Here is a 20,426-nt window from a genome sequence, read left to right as displayed (position 1 = left end):
TATTCTTGATTAGTATGAATTGAAGTCTTGATGCAGGAAGAAGTGATACACAACTCCCCCAAACTCCAAGCTTGCAGTATTTGTCAGAAGGAGGTGGGGGTGAAAGGAAATCAGCTTTGAAGAAGCTTAAACACATTAAATTCAGTGATTTGATATATTTTAGTGGTCAGTAACAGCCAGAGCAGATTTCCAAGTTACTAGTGGAGGTACAACCATCATATTGATACTCTAACAACTGCAGAAAACAGCTCACTGGAAGCTGTTCCTTTCATCAGTGACAATGGTACAAAGACATTTAAGTAACTAACACACTCAACATGCTCTTCATAAACAGGAATGGACTGGTTCCCTCCACATCCTGTTACTTGAAGCATTTAGCTTTGTCACATCTTTACACTCAATTTACTTCTGCACCACAAACTGGTATTAACTTCAGGTAAGTTCTGCAGAAAGAATTTGGCACTGAAATGTGGTCCCAAACATTAATAAACAGCAATCTATGGAGAGTGCATTGACAGACCTGAGTCCAAGACATTCTGTTTATTCCATGCACCACCACTAAAGCCCTATATTGAAATGGTCTGAAATAAATGTGCTGATGAAGTCCTCATGAATTTTTCTTTCAGCAACTGGAATCCTTCATGAAATTTTGAACAGTAAGAAGTCACCCAGTGCATGTGGTGCCACAATAAACTTGGAGGAAATGACAACGGAGCCTGTCAGATTTATCTGTGCTTCTATGTACTTCAGCAAGGAATCGGTCAGATCTTACAGCAATGTCACAGATGCCTGCTGATGAACTCTTAAACCCACATCTCTCTGTATGCACACATCATACCAAGGTACAAGTGTGAAGCAAATCACCAGGTCATTCAGCAAATAGGAAAATGATACTTACATAGCAAACATCCTAGGACTGTGTACACAAAGGGCTCATTGCTAATCTTGTTAGCAACCTTGCACACCTTTTATAATCTGCAAAGCAAAACCATGAATCTCAGTTGCTAGATTTCACTTTATTGCACACATTATAAGCAGAGCTAAAGGGAGCAAGGAGGAGAACATGGAGACTCGATAGGGTGCTTGGTTGCATGTTTTAGTTGATTAGGTGGGTTGGATGATAGGTTGGACCGCAATGATCTTGAAGGTCTCTTCCAATGTGGCTTATTCTATTCATATCTCCCATCTGCACAGACATGCCTGACTGGTTTTTCAGTGTAGTTTTCATTTCATTTATGTTAGGCTTTCTGAAGGAATTCCATTACATGCAGCTGACTGCAAGGGTGTTAACAGTGTTGGATGTGAGATAGCATTGGATGATAGGTTGGACTCGGTCTCAAAGGTCTCTTCCAACCTGGTTAATTCTATTTCTAATAGAAAATCTTTGTATATTAAAGGCCTTGGATATACTCTGTGTACAGTGCCAAAGCAAAGAGCAACAGTTAGAAAAGGACCAGCACATAGAATACATAGAATACATAGAATAAACCAGGTTGGAAGAGACCTTCAAGATCATCGCGTCCAACCCATCACCAATCCAACACCGCCCAAACAACTAACCCACAGCACCAAGTACCCCGTCAAGTCTTCTCCTAAAAACCTCCAGTGATGGTGACTCCACCACCTCCCCAGGCAGCCCATTCCAATGTGCAATCACTCTTTCTGTATAGAACTTTTTTCTAACATCCAGCCTGTATCTCCCCTGGCGCAGCCTGAGACTGTGTCCTCTTGTTCTGGTACTGCTTGCCTGGGAGAAGAGACCAACATCCGTCTGTCTACAACCTCCCTTCAGGTAGTTGTAGAGAGTAATAAGGTCACCCCTCAGTCTCCTCTTCTCCAGGCTAAGCAACCCCAGCTCCCTCAGCCTCTCCTCATAGGGCTTATGTTCCAAACCCCTCACCAACTTTGTTGCTCTTCTCTGGACTCGTTCCAGCAAGTCAACATCCTTCCTAAACTGAGGGGCCCAGAACTGGACACAGTACTCGAGGTGCGGCCTAACCAGTGCAGTGTACAGGGGCAGAATGACCTCCCTGCTCCTGCTGGCCACACTGTTCCTGATGCAGGCCAGGATGCCATTGGCCCTCTTAGCTGCCTGGGCACACTGCAGGCTCATGTTCAGTCTACCGTCGACCAGCACCCCCAGGTCCCACTCAGCCTGACTGCTCTCCAGCCACTCTGACCCCAGCCTGTAGCTCTGCATGGGGTTGCTGTGGCCAATGTGCAGAACCCGGCACTTGGATGTGTTCAATCTCATGCCGTTGGACTCTGCCCATCTGCCCAGCCTGTCGAGGTCCCTCTGCAGAGCCTCTCTACCCTCCAGCAGATCAACTCCTGCGCCCAGCTTGGTGTCGTCAGCAAATTTACTGATGATGGACTCGATGCCCTCGTCCAGATCATCAATAAAGATGTTAAAGAGCAAGGGGCCCAGTACTGATCCCTGGGGCACACCACTGGTGACTGGCTGCCAGCTGGATGTGGCACCATTCACTACCACTCTCTGGGCTCGGCCCTCCAGCCAGTTCCTAACCCATCTCAGTGTGCTCCCATCCAAGCCATGGGCTGACAGCTTGGCCAGGAGTTTGCTGTGGGGAACGGTGTCAAAGGCCTTGCTGAGGTCCAGGTAGACTACATCCACAGGCCTCCCCACATCCACCAGGCGGGTCACCTGATCATAGAAGGAGATCAGGTTGGTCAGGCAGGACCTGCCCTTCCTAAACCCATGCTGGCTGGGCCTGATCCCTTGGCCATCCTCTAAGTGTTGCGTGATTGCACTCAGGATGACCTCAGGATGACATCAAACACTTAGCAGAGAAGGTACCTTTTAAACAAGTCCCACTGATAGCTTTATAAGGCACTGTAATTGCTACTTACAAGCTGGCGTTGAGCAGTCCCTTGTGTTGTGATATAGTCGATGGAAGTGCTTGCTACACTCTGAGGAAAATGTGACTGGCCCTGTTTGAAAGTGAGCAAGAGTTAGCCACAAGCATTCAGCGTCACTGCTCTGCAGCTTCAATGAATGACATCAGCACATAGAAATAAGTTCAATTCTTATTTTTTGTGGGGGGTTGTGCTAAAAAAATCATCACATTTGGTCTTTTACTACACTTTAAACAACTTTGATGCAAAACTATTATTACAATGCTACTTAAATATCAGAAAATAGTACTAATGCTACTACACTTGGGATCTGAACAACAGACAAATGGCCCTGGGGTTGGGGTGGGGGGGAAGGCTTGAAGTTCTAGTAATTAACAGCAAGATGTCTTACATGGTAAAAAAACAGAATGATGCATTTACAACAGAACTTAGTTTACTCAGCAGTCATCAGTAGTCTAATGTAGAAGGGATGATGTAGATGGAATGCAGGATTTGTTTCTGAAGATAAATAAAAGCCACATTTTAAGCAAATACAAGTTTCTAGGCCCTGGAAAGATGAAGTAGTTTCACGTACTAATGCTTTATATTTGCACATTGATGGTTTACAAAGTTCTTAATACACAACGTGGGTGTTGAGAAAAAGAATGACAGCTGAAAAGCATCTAGGAACCTGATCTGTTAAAATAGTCCTGGCAAGGAAGAGTGCAGACATGCAGAGGGCAGCATGTAGTTCAATGTTTGGGTGAGGGATATCCCAGGGTGTGGTGTGCTGTTGTGGTGTCTCTGCTCTTCCAGCCTGTTCTCCCGACCCTGAACACGCAGTGTCATCGTCCTACAGTAATATTTTATAAGAATAGGTAGCTACTGGCCTCCAAAGCATGGCTCAAAGGTAACAAGTTGCCAAAGAGCCCTTCCACAGTTGCTGATGGCCTCAGGAAAGTATTGAGGATGACACCCAAGTCGAAAAGGAGAGTTAAAAATGTCATATTTACATCATGCAGCCTGCTGAGCGCTGGCGGCTGGGGATGAGTTTCCTGTGGTTTCAACAAAAAACACTGACATAAACTGACACTAACAAGAGTAAATTGCATTTGCATCCTCTAAATTCAGCACAAATAGGAACCCTCAGAAAAATCAGCTTGATTCAAGCAGTGTTACAAAAGGATCCACATGAAGCACTCTGTTAGCTAACTTTCCTGTCAGAGGAAGAGAGCAACCATTTCAGGGGGAAAAATATATATAGTAAATATTGTATTATTGATAAATATTTATCACATAGAATCAATAAGGTTGGAAGAGACCTCAAGGATCATCAAGTCCAACCTGTCACCACAGACCTCATGACTACTAAACCATGGCATCAACTGCCACATCCAGTCCCCTCTTGAACACCTCCAGGGACAGTGACTCCACCACCTCCCTGGGCAGCACATTCCAATGGTTAACAACTCTCTCTGGGAAGAACTTTCTCCTCACCTCCAGCCTAAACCTCCCCTAGTGCAGCTTGAGACTGTGTCCTCTTGTTCTGGTGCTGCTTGCCTGGGAGAAGAGACCAACCTCCTCCTGGCTACAACCTCCCTTCAGGTAGTTGTAGACAGCAGTAAGGTCTCCCCTGAGCCTCCTCTTCTCCAGGCTAAACAATCCCAAATATTTTTATATACATATATTCTTTTACAGTTCAAAAGATGGTTTATTAGCCTGGTGAAATAAATAACATAAAAAGCCAATTCTCTTTAGCTAGTGGAGTCAAACTGCCAGAAGCTAAAGAGGAGTCCTCTCTATGACAGCGATCACACTTACACATTAGATGTATTTTGCAACACCGTGTGGCTTTAATGAGAAGTTTTTCAGCCACAAATTAGCTTTGCAACAAGCTGACAAAGATTTGCAACTTTGAAGGGCAAGATTGTTGCCATTATTTTTTTATCTGAGTAATGAGGCGCAGGAGAAAAGTGTGTCATTCAAAATTATCCAGGATGTATGGAGATAACATCAGCTTTTGGCACTAAATAAATTTCCCGTCCCTTCAGATAATATATGGTTTTCCAGTTTTCTTCCCTGCCACCAAAAATAGGCTGTTAATTTTATTTGTGCCTGAACCAGAGCACTCTGTGTCAGCTGGCTTTTCAAGCTGGATTGATAGATAGCTTTATGACTCAGAAGATTATTTAGGATTTTTCCTATAGCCAAGGACTGTTACATTTGGTTCTTAGTTAGTTTTAAAACGTGTCTACTATTCTTGGCATGGTGCAAGTGTACAATTGGGGTTTTTTTTAACACTGAAACTCTAAAGATAATGTTGATTTCCCTTTCCCTCCTCTTTTTCACAGCTTTTTAGTTTAGGGTGTTCCAACTCTTGGACTGTAACTGAATAGTTTGCTTAACTCACGTTGATAGAAAGAGGATTACAGTTTGCACAGAAGAAGAAATAATAGTTGGGCTGTGTTTAAAGAAAACTCCTACAAGTACATAAGGGGATACAGCAGCAACAGAGAGCAGGAAAAAGTTGTTCTTTAACTCACAAAAGCTGGCAAATAATGTTCCTAATTGGAAATAATGCAAAAGTTACAATTAGCTGAGACAAAATGTGGACATAACTGTTATTTAGAAGTGGGGGTAGGGAAGAAGTAGGAAGCACTCCAGGACGATTAAACTGGCCTGTTCTCCTGCAGAATATAATCAGGAGCATACAAGTAGCAACCTCCTGAAAGGAGGCTGGGGTGAGTTGGGGATTGATCTGTTCTCCCTGGTGTCAGGTGACAGAACAAGGGGAAAATGTCTTGGTTTGTGCCAGGGGGGGTTGGGTTTGGATATTGGGAGAATTCTCTTTCCTGAAGGAGTGGTCAGGCATTTGACCAGGCTGCCCAGGGAGGTGGTGGGCTCAGCATCCCTGGAGGTGTTCAAGAAATGTGTGTACATGGCATTTGAGACACGGTTTAATGGCCATGGAGGTGTTAGGCTGGCAGCTGGACTTGATGATCTTGGAGGTCATTTCCAGGTGAAACAATTCTATGATTCTAAGTACAAGATTCACTAAAGCTGTGAAACTGAACAAAACCCACAAAATCAGACAGAAAAAAAAAATCCATCACTAAAGATCCTAAGAGAACAATAATAATTTTATATATATATATATATATATATATATATATATATATATATATATATATATATATATATAAACATGTAGGCAGAAATTCTAAGCCAGCAAAGAAATAAACTTGAATTTTGGAATGAACCTCCTTTCCTTAGTCATTCCAGCTAAATTTAGTCAAATAATTTCAGCAATTTTGATGGCAACTACTCATGCAGAAAAGGAATATCAATTTAATGAATGACTCCAGAAAGAGACCTTCAAGTGCCTTATGCCCTTTTTCATTATATGATTTAGTATTCTCAAAATACCTTCTGTAAATCTCATGGTTGTTTTTCCACTGTTGTTTGTGAGTAATGAAACTTGTTCTGCATTCATTATTTAGCTTCCCCAGATTCTTGTGTTGAGCTTTTTATGGTGGCTGAGCAGTTTCCAAAGTTGAAAAAGAAAGGGAAATGGATTAAGTATTAATATAAGCAAATCTTTCTTGTCTGTCCTCCCCAGGAGAGGAATTTTCAGTCTTCCTGTGCTGCATAGGAATCTTTGTGTTCTTTTCATTCCTTTCTCTGATGGACTGAAAATGGTAAGGTTCCTCCTTACTGTGTTTACTGCAAGAATCAAAGGCCAACTGAGCACAGCACCTTCCCTGCAGATGCTCTCAGGCTCCAGTTAGCAGTTGGCAGAAAGATCTTTAAAGCTGTGCTTATCCAAAAGGTCTGAGGACACCTCCCCCAAGAAAAAAAAAAAGAGACAAGAAATTCTTTCCTTTCTTGCCAAGGACTGTCTGAAATTTCCAGCAAAGAACAAATGCATCTTTCCAGTTCTCTTTTTCCTCTGCTCCAACTGCCAACTATTTCTCAAGCTTTTAGGTTTCACTAATCCAAATAATACTTAAGATCACCTATAGGTTTGCACTGTCATACCCTGAATCCCCTACTTCTCTGAATTACAGAACATTTGGAACTGTAGATTAAAGAACTATTGCAAGCTTCATGCTGTCATCAACTATTTTTGCTTATATTCAGAGGGTGCAATATTTTCCCAGTTGTTACAAAATAGAATCCCAAAGGTAAGTGCATCACACAACACCATCTCAGTGCTCAAGTACAAGTCCCTGACTGTAATCATATTAAACTTTCCTATTAAGCTTTCACATTTGAAACAGCAACTTACTTTTGACTGATTTACACTTTTTTTCCTTGTTCTATTAGGTTGCACTATTAAAACAAGGCAAACATCATGAGCTGGAAGACAAGATGTGTTTCTCTGACCTAGTATGACTTCCCTAGCCACAGAGGTGTGCTTCTGAAAGACACGTGTAGTGCAATGAAAAGCTTTAAAAACCTAACTTGGAAATAAGTCTTGCAGGAGCAATAAAAAATAGGGGTGGGGGGAGATTGTATATAATTAAAAAATGCTGACTTCTCTCATTAAAATAATGTTTGCCAGGTGCAGCAGATAGGTCCTCACACATGCAAACAAATTGTAACAACATGCAAATTGTTTGCATATAACAACAGAAAGAGAAACCCTACTCACTCACCACTTCTGCAGCGAGATGCTGCAAACTCTGGATTGCAATGGGATGCTACAAATTGTTTGCATGTAGATCCACAGTGCAGTATCTGGAGCATACAGATGTGTACATTCAGTACCTACAACCCAAACTCATCCTGTAGCCCCAGATCAACAGGCAGCAACAGGGCGATAGAAATGAAACGGTGAGTTTTAAATCATGCATGTTTTGCCTGTGTTTGAAAGGTACTCTGTGCTAGCTCATTCAAAGTCTCAAACCTAAATGCAATTAGAGGGTTTTTAAGCTTCTAATTTTTTTTTTTTAGACTTCAAGTCCTAAACAATGCAAATTCAATTTCACAAATGTTAAACTGGCTGCAGAACCTCAAAAGGGCTAATGGTGTGACACTCATGGCTACTTAGAACACACATATGCAAGTAAATTAAGAGCAAGCACTTGCCTTACCTGTAAAATGTTTTATGAATTTGTCTTTTAGACTGGAATCTCTTGGAAAAATTTCTGAGGAGAGAGGAGAAATACAAATTATGTAGTATAGCAGTGGCAATAAAAGCTCTGAAAGCGAAATACCCCAAGGTATCTGCTGTAAAGAGAGCAGCCCCCTTCCCAAATTCACTGAGAAATACATTTTCATTGTTTTCTGTGTGGAAACAACATTGTGAAATCTTTCAAGTAATTCCTCTCAAGAGCTGGGAAGAAAAGTTAAAGGCATAGCCTAAAAATACTACAATACATTAACAGCAGCAGATTCTCTGACTGTCATTTCATAGAATCAATAAGATTGGAAAAAACCTCAAGGATCATCAAGTCCAATCTGCCACCCAACACCTCATCACTACTAGACCATGGCTTCAAGTGCCACATCCAATTCCCATTTGAACACCTCCAGGGACAGTGACTCCACCACCTCCCTAGGCTGCACATTCCAATGGCTAACAACTCTCTCAGTGCAGTACTTTCTTCTCACCTCCAGCCTAAACTTCCCCTGGCACAGCTGGAGACTGTGTCTTCTTGTTCTGGTGCTGGTTGCCTGGGAGAAGAGACCAACCCCCTCCTGGCTACAGCCTCCCTTCAGGTAGTTGTAGAGAGCAATAAAGTCACCCCTGAGCCTCCTCTTCTCCAGGCTAAGCAACCCCAGCTCCCTCAGCCTCTCCTCACAGGGCTGTGCTCGAGGCCTCTCCCCAGCCTCGTTGCCCTTCTCTGGCCACGTTCAAGAGTCTCAACATCCTTCTTAAATTGAGGGGCCCAGAACTGGACACATCTTGGGCCTGAGGTGAGCTATAACCTTGCAAATATTTATGCAAGCAAAACAAATAAATCACCATGTTAATCCAACTGTTGGTGTACCTGAACAAATTAGTTTGTATTCATCTAAGTATTGTACATAAAGACCATGTCTGAGGGTTTGAAATAACAAGTACCTGAAAAATCTCCTCCAGATCATCTAAGATGCATCTGGGTCATGCATAGTTCCACTGCACTACAAGTATGACCCCTCTGCTGTGAGTTTTAAAAATATTCCCTTTCACAGATGTTTGGGGGGTTTTCTTTTCCCAGAAAAGTATCATGCAAACTAGAAGTCCAAGAACAGCCAAAGGAATCAGGCAGAACAGAAACAGAGAAACCCTGCTCACTCACTTCTTTTGCAGCAAGATGCTGCAAACTCTGGATTGCAATGGGATGCTACAGCAGAAACTCTGGATGCAAACACATATTCTCAGAACTGGTGTATTTCCCCTCAACCACATACATTTTCCACTGAAAAACTGTGTTAAAAATCCTTGAGTAACTACAATAAAGGTATTAGTGCAGACAGCGACTGCCTATAACAGCTGAATGTGAAGTTAAATGGAAAACACATCCCCCTGGTTTTTAGCACAAAGAAACATTAATAACCTGCAACTAAACATATTTATTCACTGAAAAATATTTCCTTAACACTAATATAGTTTTAAATCTTTGTATTTTCCTATGCTGGTTTTTGTTGTTGTTTCTCTTTTTCTTCCTTCTTTTCTTTTATGGTTCCCCATCTGAGTTAACATTCGGCTCAGAAGAGAGCAAGTTTTCTTTCATACTTTTGGAAGATGTTGGTGATTTGCCAAAATAAATCCTTACCACTGGCTTCAGGCAGTTTCCCAAAGGTCACATAAGTGTATTTTTCAGCTGGGATTTCAAGCTGAAATGCCCAAGTCTTACTACAACTCAGCAAGGTTAGGGGACCTGATTTACTTAAGATTCCTCAACAAAAAAAAAAAATCTCAGTTTGAATTAACTTTTTGCCTTATTGTTATGGCGATGCCACCCCTTCTCCTTTAAACTTAGAGTTTAAGACATAATTTGAAATTGGAGAATGAAGCATATGAAGAGACAAAATAGTGAAAGGATCTGTGTGAGTTTTGAATAGGATGACTCAAGCGGACCACTAGTGATCAATAATCAAAGGCTGGGCTAGGAAAAGGCATTTGTGCTCTGACAAAGACAACTTAGACCCAAGTTCTTTCAAAGGCAATAGAATCTCCATGAGGATAGTACCTGTCTTTTGCCCCATAGTAATTATGTTTGAGACAAGTCTGGTTTACAATATAAAACCCCACCCCCAGATGCACAGAAGGTAAAACAGGATCACAGATTTGATACTCAGGCAGGAGACAGGCATTGCAAGCACCGGGGTGCAGATCCAGCGCTGTGTCAGCAAGCCTGAGAAGTGCTGCAGGGTCTGCTTCACGTGAATAACCCCCATCAGCCCAAGGTTCACACCAGCCCTGCTATGCCTGTCCCAGTAGGGAAATCTAGGTCAGTGGTGTGTTGGAAATGGCAGAATGAGCTGTGTGCTGCTCCTCCCCTGCTGTGCCTGCTGTCCCTCCAGGCAGCAATCAGCTTTTCAACATGTGCCCACCTCCCAGCTTCCTTCAAGTGTTCATTTTCTTAATAGTACAGTGCATTTGCTTGGTAAAGCACAAGCAGCGAGCCCCCAGCCCTCCACAAAGACAACCTAAGCTCATCTGTATAAAAATCACGGGCAGCACAGGTTGCTGGAACCCTTCTGGCCACTGGCTCTAACGACAGGGGGACCTGCCCTGAACAATGCCCAACACAAGCACAGTCATTTTCTTCCATCCACCAGCCAAGCTCTCTGACCTACACACAACTGTGGGGCTGAGGCCTCAAAGGATTTAGGATTTCAATCAAACTAATGAACACCTCTTTGAACAGAGAATGTATTGCTGACTCCCAACCAAACCATGCTGCAGCCAGAAGCAGGATCTCAACTCCACACAGGATGCTTTTAAAAACCAGTGAAAAAAGATCAAGACAAAACCTCTGCAGCAGCTTTTCTTGGCATCTAACAAGCTCCTAGCTGCTCCAGCCATATTTGGTGTGGTACCTATCACAACAGGTAGTAGTTTAATATCCATTCTCATAACGTACACTCATCCTCACAATGAAAATTTAAGTCCTTTGAAGCATTAATTTCACAAAGGAAAATTAGAATCATGAATCCAATAAGACTGGCAAAAGCATTACTAAAACCAGAACAGTTGAATGCCACACTGGGCAAAACAAACTAAGCCCCAAACCCACTAAAGAAAGACGAAAATGAAGTAAGTTTTAAGTGTGAAACTCACATGAATAGGAAATACTAAGTGGAGAGGCTTTATTCAACCCATCCTTGCCCCAAGACCATGTCACATAAACCAGAAAAAAAAAATATATGGTACATATCCCATGGGATATAGTAACTGATTGCTTTTATTCAGCTGGGGGAATATTGGGACTGTGGCATTCTTATGCCTGGACCTACAAAATCTGCCATTCCTCACCATAAAGAGTACATCTGGGTTAAAAGGCACTTGTGCTATTGACCCTGGGTATAATCTCAGTTTATAATCATTTAAAAAATCTTATTTCAGAGATTTCTTTCTGATTTGCATTAAGACCTCTGTATGCCTCCCTAGAGAACTCATCTGGGGCAAATTGCTGCCTGTCACACACCCCTCCCACAGACAGCAATGGCCATGGAGTGCTATTAAGTGGTGCCAGGACAGATTTGCTACTGGATCTTCTGTCTACAAATATTTATGGCAAAATCTAAGGGCAAGAAAAATTTAGAGGGCTTTCCAGCTCAGCTTCTGAGACACAGTGGCTAAGTTTATACTGGAAAATTGGTGCTAAATCCTGCACAGTTTGCTTTCTCAATTTGTGCCTCTTCGCAGAGGATCTTTGGGCTTAAAGTAAAAGGTGACTGGAGTTGCCAGTTTTAGCCCTTATTGGAATAAAAGGGATGACTGGGAGAGCTAGCAAGGTCTGAGCTTAGCAGCTGTGAGCAACAAGCTTATTAAAATCTTGACTCCCATATATTTTGTTCAAAGTTCTAACTATGGCATCTGGAAAACCAAAAGCTCGTCCTTACACAGCCCTCAGCAGCAGATGACATCGAGCAGAGTTGAGTCAATTAAAATACACTTGTTTCTTCAGCACCCTGACCAGCTTCATTTCCTATTTTCATTATTATACTTTGCCTGCAGCCAGATTGTACGAAACTCTTACTCTTGGGCCCATGGGTGGACAAAATTCTTGCCTGCACAACCCAGGATTTCCAGCAGCTTTAGCTATGTCGGAAACACTTTATTTATGCTGCTGTTCCCTTGCTATCAGAATGGCATTGGGGTTTTTTGTTCTACAAACAACAGCCATATTAATGTAGGCTGAAATATTTCTCTGGATCCTCAAGTGATGTCTGATACAACAGAGAAACAGAGCACACAGTTCTCTGTTGAAAATGTCTGACGTTTGTATTCCTTACCCAGGGACCACCAATTGATTCTGGGGTCTGTCCAAGAGTGCTCAAAATCCTTAGGACAACTTTGTGGTTGTGTTACAACTCAATTCACAGGCTGATGTATTTAAATGCAGCTTCTATTGCAGTTTCCCACAGGGAGGCAAGAAAAAACATTGCTTGTGCAACAGAGAACAACTCCTTCCATCATTTAATCATAAATCATTAAACATTTTCTACTATTTGTGTTGGAAATCACTGCCATATGAGAAAATATCTACTTAAATGATGTAATTTAACTCTCTAGAGCTCCTCATGTGTGGTTTCTACCCCATATACTGTATTTCAGTTTTTGTTTTAATCTTTTTCTTTCACTTCTCCATAATTAAGAGTTTTATAATAGAATCACAGAATGTCTTAGGTTGGAAGGGGCCTTAGAAATCTTCTATTCCAACCATCCTGCCATGGGCAGAGATGCCTCTCAACTGGACTCAGCTGCTCAAGGCCTCACACAACCTGGCCCTGAACACCACCAGGGAGGAGGCCTCCACAACCTCCCTGAGCAGCCTATTTCAGAATCCTACCACCCTTAGACTGAAGAGTTTCTTCCTAAGATCCAGTCTAAACCTACTATCCCTCAGTTCAAACTCTTCCCCCTTATCCTGTACCTAGACATCCTTATGAGAAGTCCCTCTCCAGCCTTCCTGTAGGGTCCCTTCAGGCATTGAAAGGCAGCTTTAAGATCCCCTTGGAGTCTCCTCTAGGCTGAGCAATGACAGCTTCCACAGCCTATCCTCACAGCAAAGGTGCCCCAGCCATCAAATCATCTTTGTGATCCTCCTCTACATTCTCTGCAACAGCTCTGTGCCCTCCTTATGATGGAGACACCAGAACTGGACATAGTCTTTGAGGTGGCATCTCCAAAGAGCAGAATAAAGGGGAAGAATCACCTCTCTTGACCTGCTGGCAACACTCCTCTTGATTTCTAATTGTCTTAGTAATTTGTTTGCTTTCCCCCAGCAGAGCTGGAATTCATCCCTTCAGACAAGGGAAATCTCTTTTTCTGTGTGCAGTATTCCACAACATCACCACCTTACTGCCTCTTTGAGTAACAGAGACAGCTCCCACCTACTGAACACTTTTATTTTGAGACCCTGATGTATATGTACCAGGCATAAATGGAAAATGAGTCAATGCTCCAGACAGATGCATTCCTCTCTGTATGTAATGCTGCTGTTTGGAATTCAAACCTTCCCAGATACTTCCAGGTGCTGTATAATAAAGATCACAATGCATCAGCAAGACTTTTGGCATTTTCTGTCACTGTCTGCTTTGGTAGGCAAAAAAATAACTGATTTCTTAAGGGGGGGGGGGGGGGGGGGGCAGGCAGGGAATTAAAATGCCTCAAGTAAATGCTCAGACCAACACTGCTTGGATTCAGAGAGATGAGAGTGTCTGCTCAAGAGAAAATCCCAAATTAATCTACAGCTGCATACCACTGCCATCTACTGAATGCAGAATATGCTGGATGTACTCATACATACCTTGCTACTCCAAGAGTGGAGCTTGCAAGGCTTCCCTTTTACTCCACCTAACAGGAACCCTTTTGGTTCTCACAACACAAAGTATACTCCAGAGCTTAAGGGTTACAAAGAGAGTGCAATTAAGAATTCATAAGGAATTACTGGGTCAATTTATCTTCTAACTCTCCAAGAGCAGACATAAACAGTATTCTAATCTCTTTGGATTTATTTGCTAACCATAAAAGCTTTGTTTGGTACTTCAACTTTATTTATAGGGAATATTTGGACTGCACTTTGTGATATAGGATTGTGGCTCATTAGTCAAGTCTTAAAATGCTGGTTCTGCTCCCATGTCAAATAAACACTTCCATGTTTATTTACTTGCCCAGGTTTGAAACAGTGCTTCTAAGGATACTTAAACTAGGAAGTTAACGTTTGCTTTCCCTGACATTCATTCTAGCCATGTTGTTCTCATGTCAGCATGGTGGATAACACTCCTTTTTGAATGTTAAGCACTCTCAAATTCTCCCAATTTCAGTTATAAATACACTTTCTGGTGTTATGTATTCAAAATTATTAATTCTGTTGGTTTATTGCTCAGGTACCTGATGAAAACTGACTGTGACATCAGTCGGTTTAGAAGTACAAGAGCATGATTCCCTCAAAGGGAAAGTCTAAGAGGGATTGTTTTCATTATGACTGACAAGCTTTACCACTGGCAAGAGCACTACATGCCACAAAACAGAAAAACCCAGTCCAACTCTCTCCTCAGAGTCATCACCACCCCATTACTATAATTGCAAGGGAGTTCCAGGAGGGTTTTTGCACCCAACTCTTTTTGGGCTGCACTGTTATTACAGAGATCTTCATGTGGGTACCATAAAAAGACTAACTTGAGACACCTGAGTTCAATTGGAGATGTAGCCTTCACCTGAGCAATGGGGCAAGATGCTTTAGCAACACTGTTGTAAATAGTATGGAAAATGCTCTGCATACAATAATCAAATATAAATAGTAACACCAAGAAGCAAGGCTAATCTAACTTGGATCTTTCTTTAAGGAGAAAGGGATATTTATTTATCTCTGCCAACTGGTAAATGGGCAAGACAAGTTTTATATTAGCTAGGTACATTCCAGTTCTTGGAAGAGGTTATGAACAAGGTTCTAGGATGTGCTGCCTGAAATAGCAGATGGCTGGATTTAAGAATCATATGGTATAAACTTACTGGATTTATAAGTGTGAAATACTAGCTTTAAAGCAACAAATAACTATATAACAGTTATGTTCTATGTGCTGTTGGGTCATGGTCTATGGATATCCAAGATGGAGGACCTTCTGGAATCCCTACTACTCCTCTGTTGTTCTTTGGATTAAAATGCTAGCTCTTAACTTCACTTGGAAATATATGATGATGACCCATGTAAAAGATGCCTTCTTTTATCCTGAGAAGAAATACATCTGTTTGCTGCAGTGTTTTATGGCTAACTCCTTCATTGTTTGTTTACTACAAATAATTGTATAGTGTTCATTTCTGAACTAATTCAATTTATTTATTGCCACATTACAAGGGAGCACACAAGGTTAGAAATTAAACATCTTGTATTCCTTGCCACGTTTCTAGCACAGGATAAATCCATAAGTAACAGACTGATTCAGCTGAGGTTTCTGAAAAGAATATCCTTTAGCTGGTTCCCTTTAGGATGTTTCAGGCCACAAAACACTGTTTTCATGAAAAGTAACTAAACTTTAGTGTGTATCATGAGACAGATGACTTTTAAATAGCCTACTTGTTTTTCAAGTTTCTCTTTCCTAATCACCTCAGCAGGTGTTATGAGCTCATTTGTGTTCTAAGTTTTCTTCACTGCTGCTGTTTTCTCTCCATTCATTTGTGATAGGGAGTGAATGAAAATGAAGTTTGTCCTCTTTAAAAAAAAAGAGTGAGACCTTTAGTCACATAACCCTTGTACCTTTCTGCTAGTGAAAGCAGAGTGGCCAGGCCAAAGCTCTTATGCTACCACAGCTAGCAGTATGGCACTACTGCCAATACAGTCCCTCTCAAGCATAGTCTGTGGGAGACCTCCCTACTTTTGTGCAAGTGAAGGGAAGTGTCACAAAGTCCTCTGAGACAAACTTTAATTTCTAGGATTTTCCATTAAAAACCAGTCCTTCAGCAAAAGCTTTCACAAAATCAAAACACCTATGGACCTCCTTTGAGTTTGCTCTGTTTCATTTTATCATAAAGCTACTTGGAAAGGATACAGAATTTCTTTCCCTTTACAAACCAACATTCTTGCTTTAACTTACAGGAATCATCTTTGAGACACCAGAACTGCTCATGTTGTCTCAGTTTCTCATTCCCTGCGAGCCAGATCACTGTAATGTACAAAAAGTGAAGGCACCTGTGACAGCACAAAGGCACTTCTCCAGAAGAGAACAAAAGCAGGAGAAACAGGCACAGAAGCATGTGGTATTCATCTTGCATCACTTGGAGCGCTACACAGAACACACCAGGCACAGGAGAAGGACACCTACTTATCATTCCTACCTTCATCCATACACAGGTCTACTCTTCTGAAGCTATGGAGGAAATGGATTTTTAACTGAAGTCCCTCAGCAGTAGCAAAGGTTGACTCGCAGTCATGGGAGGATGATAAAGATCTGTTCACATCCATGGGAAGGAGCCAGCCAGCTGCTTCCACTACTGTTCCCTGCCCATGCCCTACTCTTGCCCAGCCATTGCACTTTGCCTTCTCCCCTTCCCTGTGCTCCCTTGGCTATCCTCTGCGGAGCTGCGAGCGGGAGCGGAGTGACAGGAATAGTTAGCAGCGATCGTTGCTATGAAGAGAACTAACAGCACGAACAGTAATTCCAGGGAGGCCTTCCTACCTCAGCAGAGCAATGACTATGACTATTTACAGCCTGGAAGGGGTTGCCAGCCTCCAGTTCAACACCCTCTTAAGGGCAACAGATTATCCCCACAGTTGGCTCCTCTGAGCCTGGGCACTGAACTGTGGGAAGGACGTAACCTGAGGCTGCAGGGAGCGAACTCGCTCAGGCTGCAGAAGAAGCATTTAATCACATCTGAAGTGGCAGGAGAGGCAGGCAAGGGGTGGGGAGGACAGTTTTGCCTGCTGTGAACTATTCAGGCTTTTCAACACTGGCAATGTTATGTTCCTCCTCTCCCCCTTAGACTTTGATTTTTCTTTGCTTAAGTCATCATTTGTGAAGGGAAAGCAATTGCTTGCTGAGTACTCAGGCACTGTACTTTCATTTTTCAAAACAAGAAATCTCACCTTGTGCTAGTTAAAATAATGTAGAACTGATGTTGTCATGCTAAGCCTGGAGAGGCTGAATCCTGGCTGGGCAAGAGCAGAGATGCTTGCAAGTCTCTAATGCCCCCTGCGGTGGGGATTCACAATCCAGCACCTGAAAGCTGCCCTATCTAAATCAGGCTATTTCCCACAGCACCTTCCACGTATGTCCAGAAATACAATACTTAAATAATTTGTCTGCCCTCCCTTCGCTCCTAATGTCATCAGTTACCTGCTGTACCCAGAGTCATTCATCATCCAGCCACAATTGGTACAAATACATGTCAGTCTGCAAACTGGCTGCGGATCTTCCCATTTTTCTTTCTGTCACCTGTCTACCAATATCTCACCCTGACAACTATGTGAAGGCTCTGAATCAGGTAACAGAAGTTTCACATGTGAGGCCTCCTCCCAAAACCTTGCCCTTCTTCCTGAATGTAGCATTGTCAGTAAGCTCCAGGGAATTTAATTCTGGTCACAACTGAACATTTCTTTCAAGTTTTCAGCTCCTGCTGTCTTTCCTCTGAGAGTGTCCAGAATCCTGCAAAGCCTTCATGATTACACGTGTTTGGGGGTTTTATATTGAATAGAGAAGTTTTAAATGCTAAAGGAAGTATGCAATAGGTGCAATATAAAAGAAAACAGTGTTTTATTGCCTCTTATTCATAAAGGTAGCAAGCATCTCTTCTATGTTCATTAAGGAAGAAATAAAGACACTTTTGCTGGAAAGTTACAAGGCCTTCAGAAGTAGAGCTTCTCAAGGGGATATTTACAAGTTAATGGCTTTGTGTTGGGACATAGCTCTGATTCTGGGGCAGTTGGAGGTGTAATCTGAGATTATATTAAAAAGAGGGAAACAAATGCACATCCTGATGTATCTCTTGGAAACTGGCTTCGGTCAGAAAACAATGTCTGATACCTGGAGCTCCAAATTCCATGAACAGAAGCCATTGACTAAATACCAATTCTGAAATAAAAGCCAACAGCAGCTAAGGAAATGCATTCTGTTTGAAGCCTTAGCTTATGCCCATTGTCACAAAACACAAAGCAGTTATGTACTAACAGCTCTCTGGCTTCCTAAGTGGTACAAGAAATTATTCTAGATGTCATACTCTCAAATAACACAGTTTTGAGGGCAGAAAGACACTGGATGGAGAGTATGGCCTGATTCTGCTCTCCTTGATTTCAATAGTAGCAAAAGCAGGTCCTCAGTCTGTGTGTAATTCACATGATCTACTTAGCTAAACAATTAAGTCACAGCTCTGACATCTGATATTTATTTAAAGTTCTTTGAGCCAGATTCTCTGCTCTGAGCCAACTCTTTTTTCTATTCTGGTGGCACAAAGGCTCTAACAGCCACGGATTTTCCCAGCTGGAGCTTCTCCCAGCGTGAATAAGTCTTTACCTGTCTGGCAAATCCAGCTTTCGTCTTATTTCCTTCTGATCTGCACCCTCTGAACCTTCAGCATCTTCTTATGGTAAATAGGACTGGCTACAGACCTTGTTACTGTGCCTCAAACAGCCTCAGCCTGTATACTTCCCTCTTCAAACTAAAGCTATCTGGTTATCTTTAAATAATCCAGAGGCTATTGTAACTGAACTTACACCACCCCACTTCATCTTCCCAAATCAGCCCCTGCTGCCTCTACACCATCCTTTACACTGTCTAAACAGCTCCTGCTCCTCCACCACCACTCCTGCTCCTATCCCAGAGCCAGGGACAAGACCCTCAACCAGCCAAGATAAGACAGAGGAGCTCAGCCCCAGTAAAGAAGCCCAGCCAGTGCCCATGGATGATATTGGAATGGTCATCAAGTGTCTTCCTAGCTAACCGGGGGGCCACCAGGCCCCCCGGCCTTTGTTGTCACCACCACCATCACCCAGTGTGTACCATGAGGACTCACCAGTGATGAGAGGAGGATCCTCAGCCCAGATGGGCTCAGCTTAGGGCTTCTGCCCTTCCTGGGAGGAATTAAAAAGAGGAGTGGGTGGGGAGGGCAAAGTGGCCACACCTGGGGTGGGAGGAGACTCTGACAGAGCCCAGGTGCTCTGGGTTTTGAGGGGAAAAAAGGAGGTGGAAAAGGGGCAGATATGGTGGGAAAGGGGAGGTGGAGATGAAAGAAGGGGATTCTAAAATAGCTTTATTTTCCATACATTTTCCCTAATGTACAACTGCAGTTCATGGTTTGCTTTGCCTCCATGCAAAAAGAATAAACCCATCCATACTTCATAAAATAAAGCACAATGGTGGCTATTACAATGAAATCTTTCCATCACTGTCATTTTTCTTGGTGGGAAACATCTGTGCTTTTCAGATCAAAATAAATCTTAACAACCAATAAAAAATAACTTCTGCAAGAGTGAATTTTTTCACTGGATACCATCAGACAACACCAGGATGATTGAGGGACTGGAGCACTGCCCTGTGAGGAGGGGCTGAGAGCCCTGGGGCTTTTTAGTCTGGAGAGGAGAAGACTGAGAGGGGATTTAATAAATGTTTATAAATATCTGAGGGCTGGGGGTCAAGAGGGAGGGGACAGGCTCTGCTCAGCTGCACCCTGTGATAGGACAAGGGGCAATGGATATAAACTCCAGCACAGGAGGTTCCAGCTCAACATGAGGAGGAACTTCTTCACTGTGAGGGTCACAGGGCACTGGAGCAGGCTGTCCAGAGAGCTTGTGGAGTCTTCTTCTCTGGAGACTTTCAAGACCCATCTGGATGTGTTCCTGTGTGACCTGTGCTGGATTCTATGGTCCCACTCTGGCAGCGGGCTTGGACTTGATAATCTTTGAAGGTCCCTTCCAACCCTTAACAACCTGTGATGCTGTGAAGTGAAAACACAATCCACTATGATGCTCCTCCTTTGGGTTTTCAGAAGACATGTAATTGGAGATCTGTTCAAGGCATGTTACCAGTGAGACATCTCAGAAGCTTTGAACCCTTAAACTAGAAGCCATTCCTATCTGTGCAGTCCATGCTTAGGAATTTAATCACATTGCAAGGTCATCCTTAAAAAAAAAAAGGGCCTCAAGCCAAGCAAGCCAACTTTTCTAACCTCTCTCCACCCCAAGACAACAAAGGCTGTGTTAAGGGCACCCTGAAGACAGGTTCAATTGTTTGATAAGTGTTTGTAAACCATTCCTGAGTGGGGAAGCTTGTGGTTGACGATTGTTCCTTTTGCATCACTTTAGGTGTTGCACTCAATGAAAAGATTCTGGGTTAATGGAGATCAAAGAAATCAGGATGTAGATATCACTGCTCTTGTTTGGGTTCACTTTAGGCAACATCCCAGTGTGTCACTGCTGTGA

General features: G+C 42.6%; 1 protein-coding gene across 1 annotated transcript in view; it reads right to left on the bottom strand.

The window, feature by feature from the left end:
• Nucleotides 1-910: 910 nt before the first annotated feature.
• Nucleotides 911-20,426, bottom strand: part of ALKAL1 (ALK and LTK ligand 1) — a 33,885-nt gene continuing 14,369 nt past the window's right edge. Inside the window, exons 3-5 of the mRNA XM_054180134.1 lie at nt 7,953-8,006; nt 2,872-2,952; nt 911-975 (exon numbers count right to left, since the gene is read on the bottom strand). Of these exons, the coding sequence (XP_054036109.1) occupies nt 911-975; nt 2,872-2,952; nt 7,953-8,006 (200 nt within the window). The remainder of the gene's footprint in view (nt 976-2,871; nt 2,953-7,952; nt 8,007-20,426) is intronic.

This window comes from Dryobates pubescens, chromosome 3 (assembly GCF_014839835.1).
Source record: "Dryobates pubescens isolate bDryPub1 chromosome 3, bDryPub1.pri, whole genome shotgun sequence".
In the NCBI taxonomy this organism is placed as follows: Eukaryota; Metazoa; Chordata; class Aves; order Piciformes; family Picidae; genus Dryobates; species Dryobates pubescens.
Note: the sequence above shows the minus strand (reverse complement) of the source record. Positions and strands in the feature narration are given on the sequence as shown.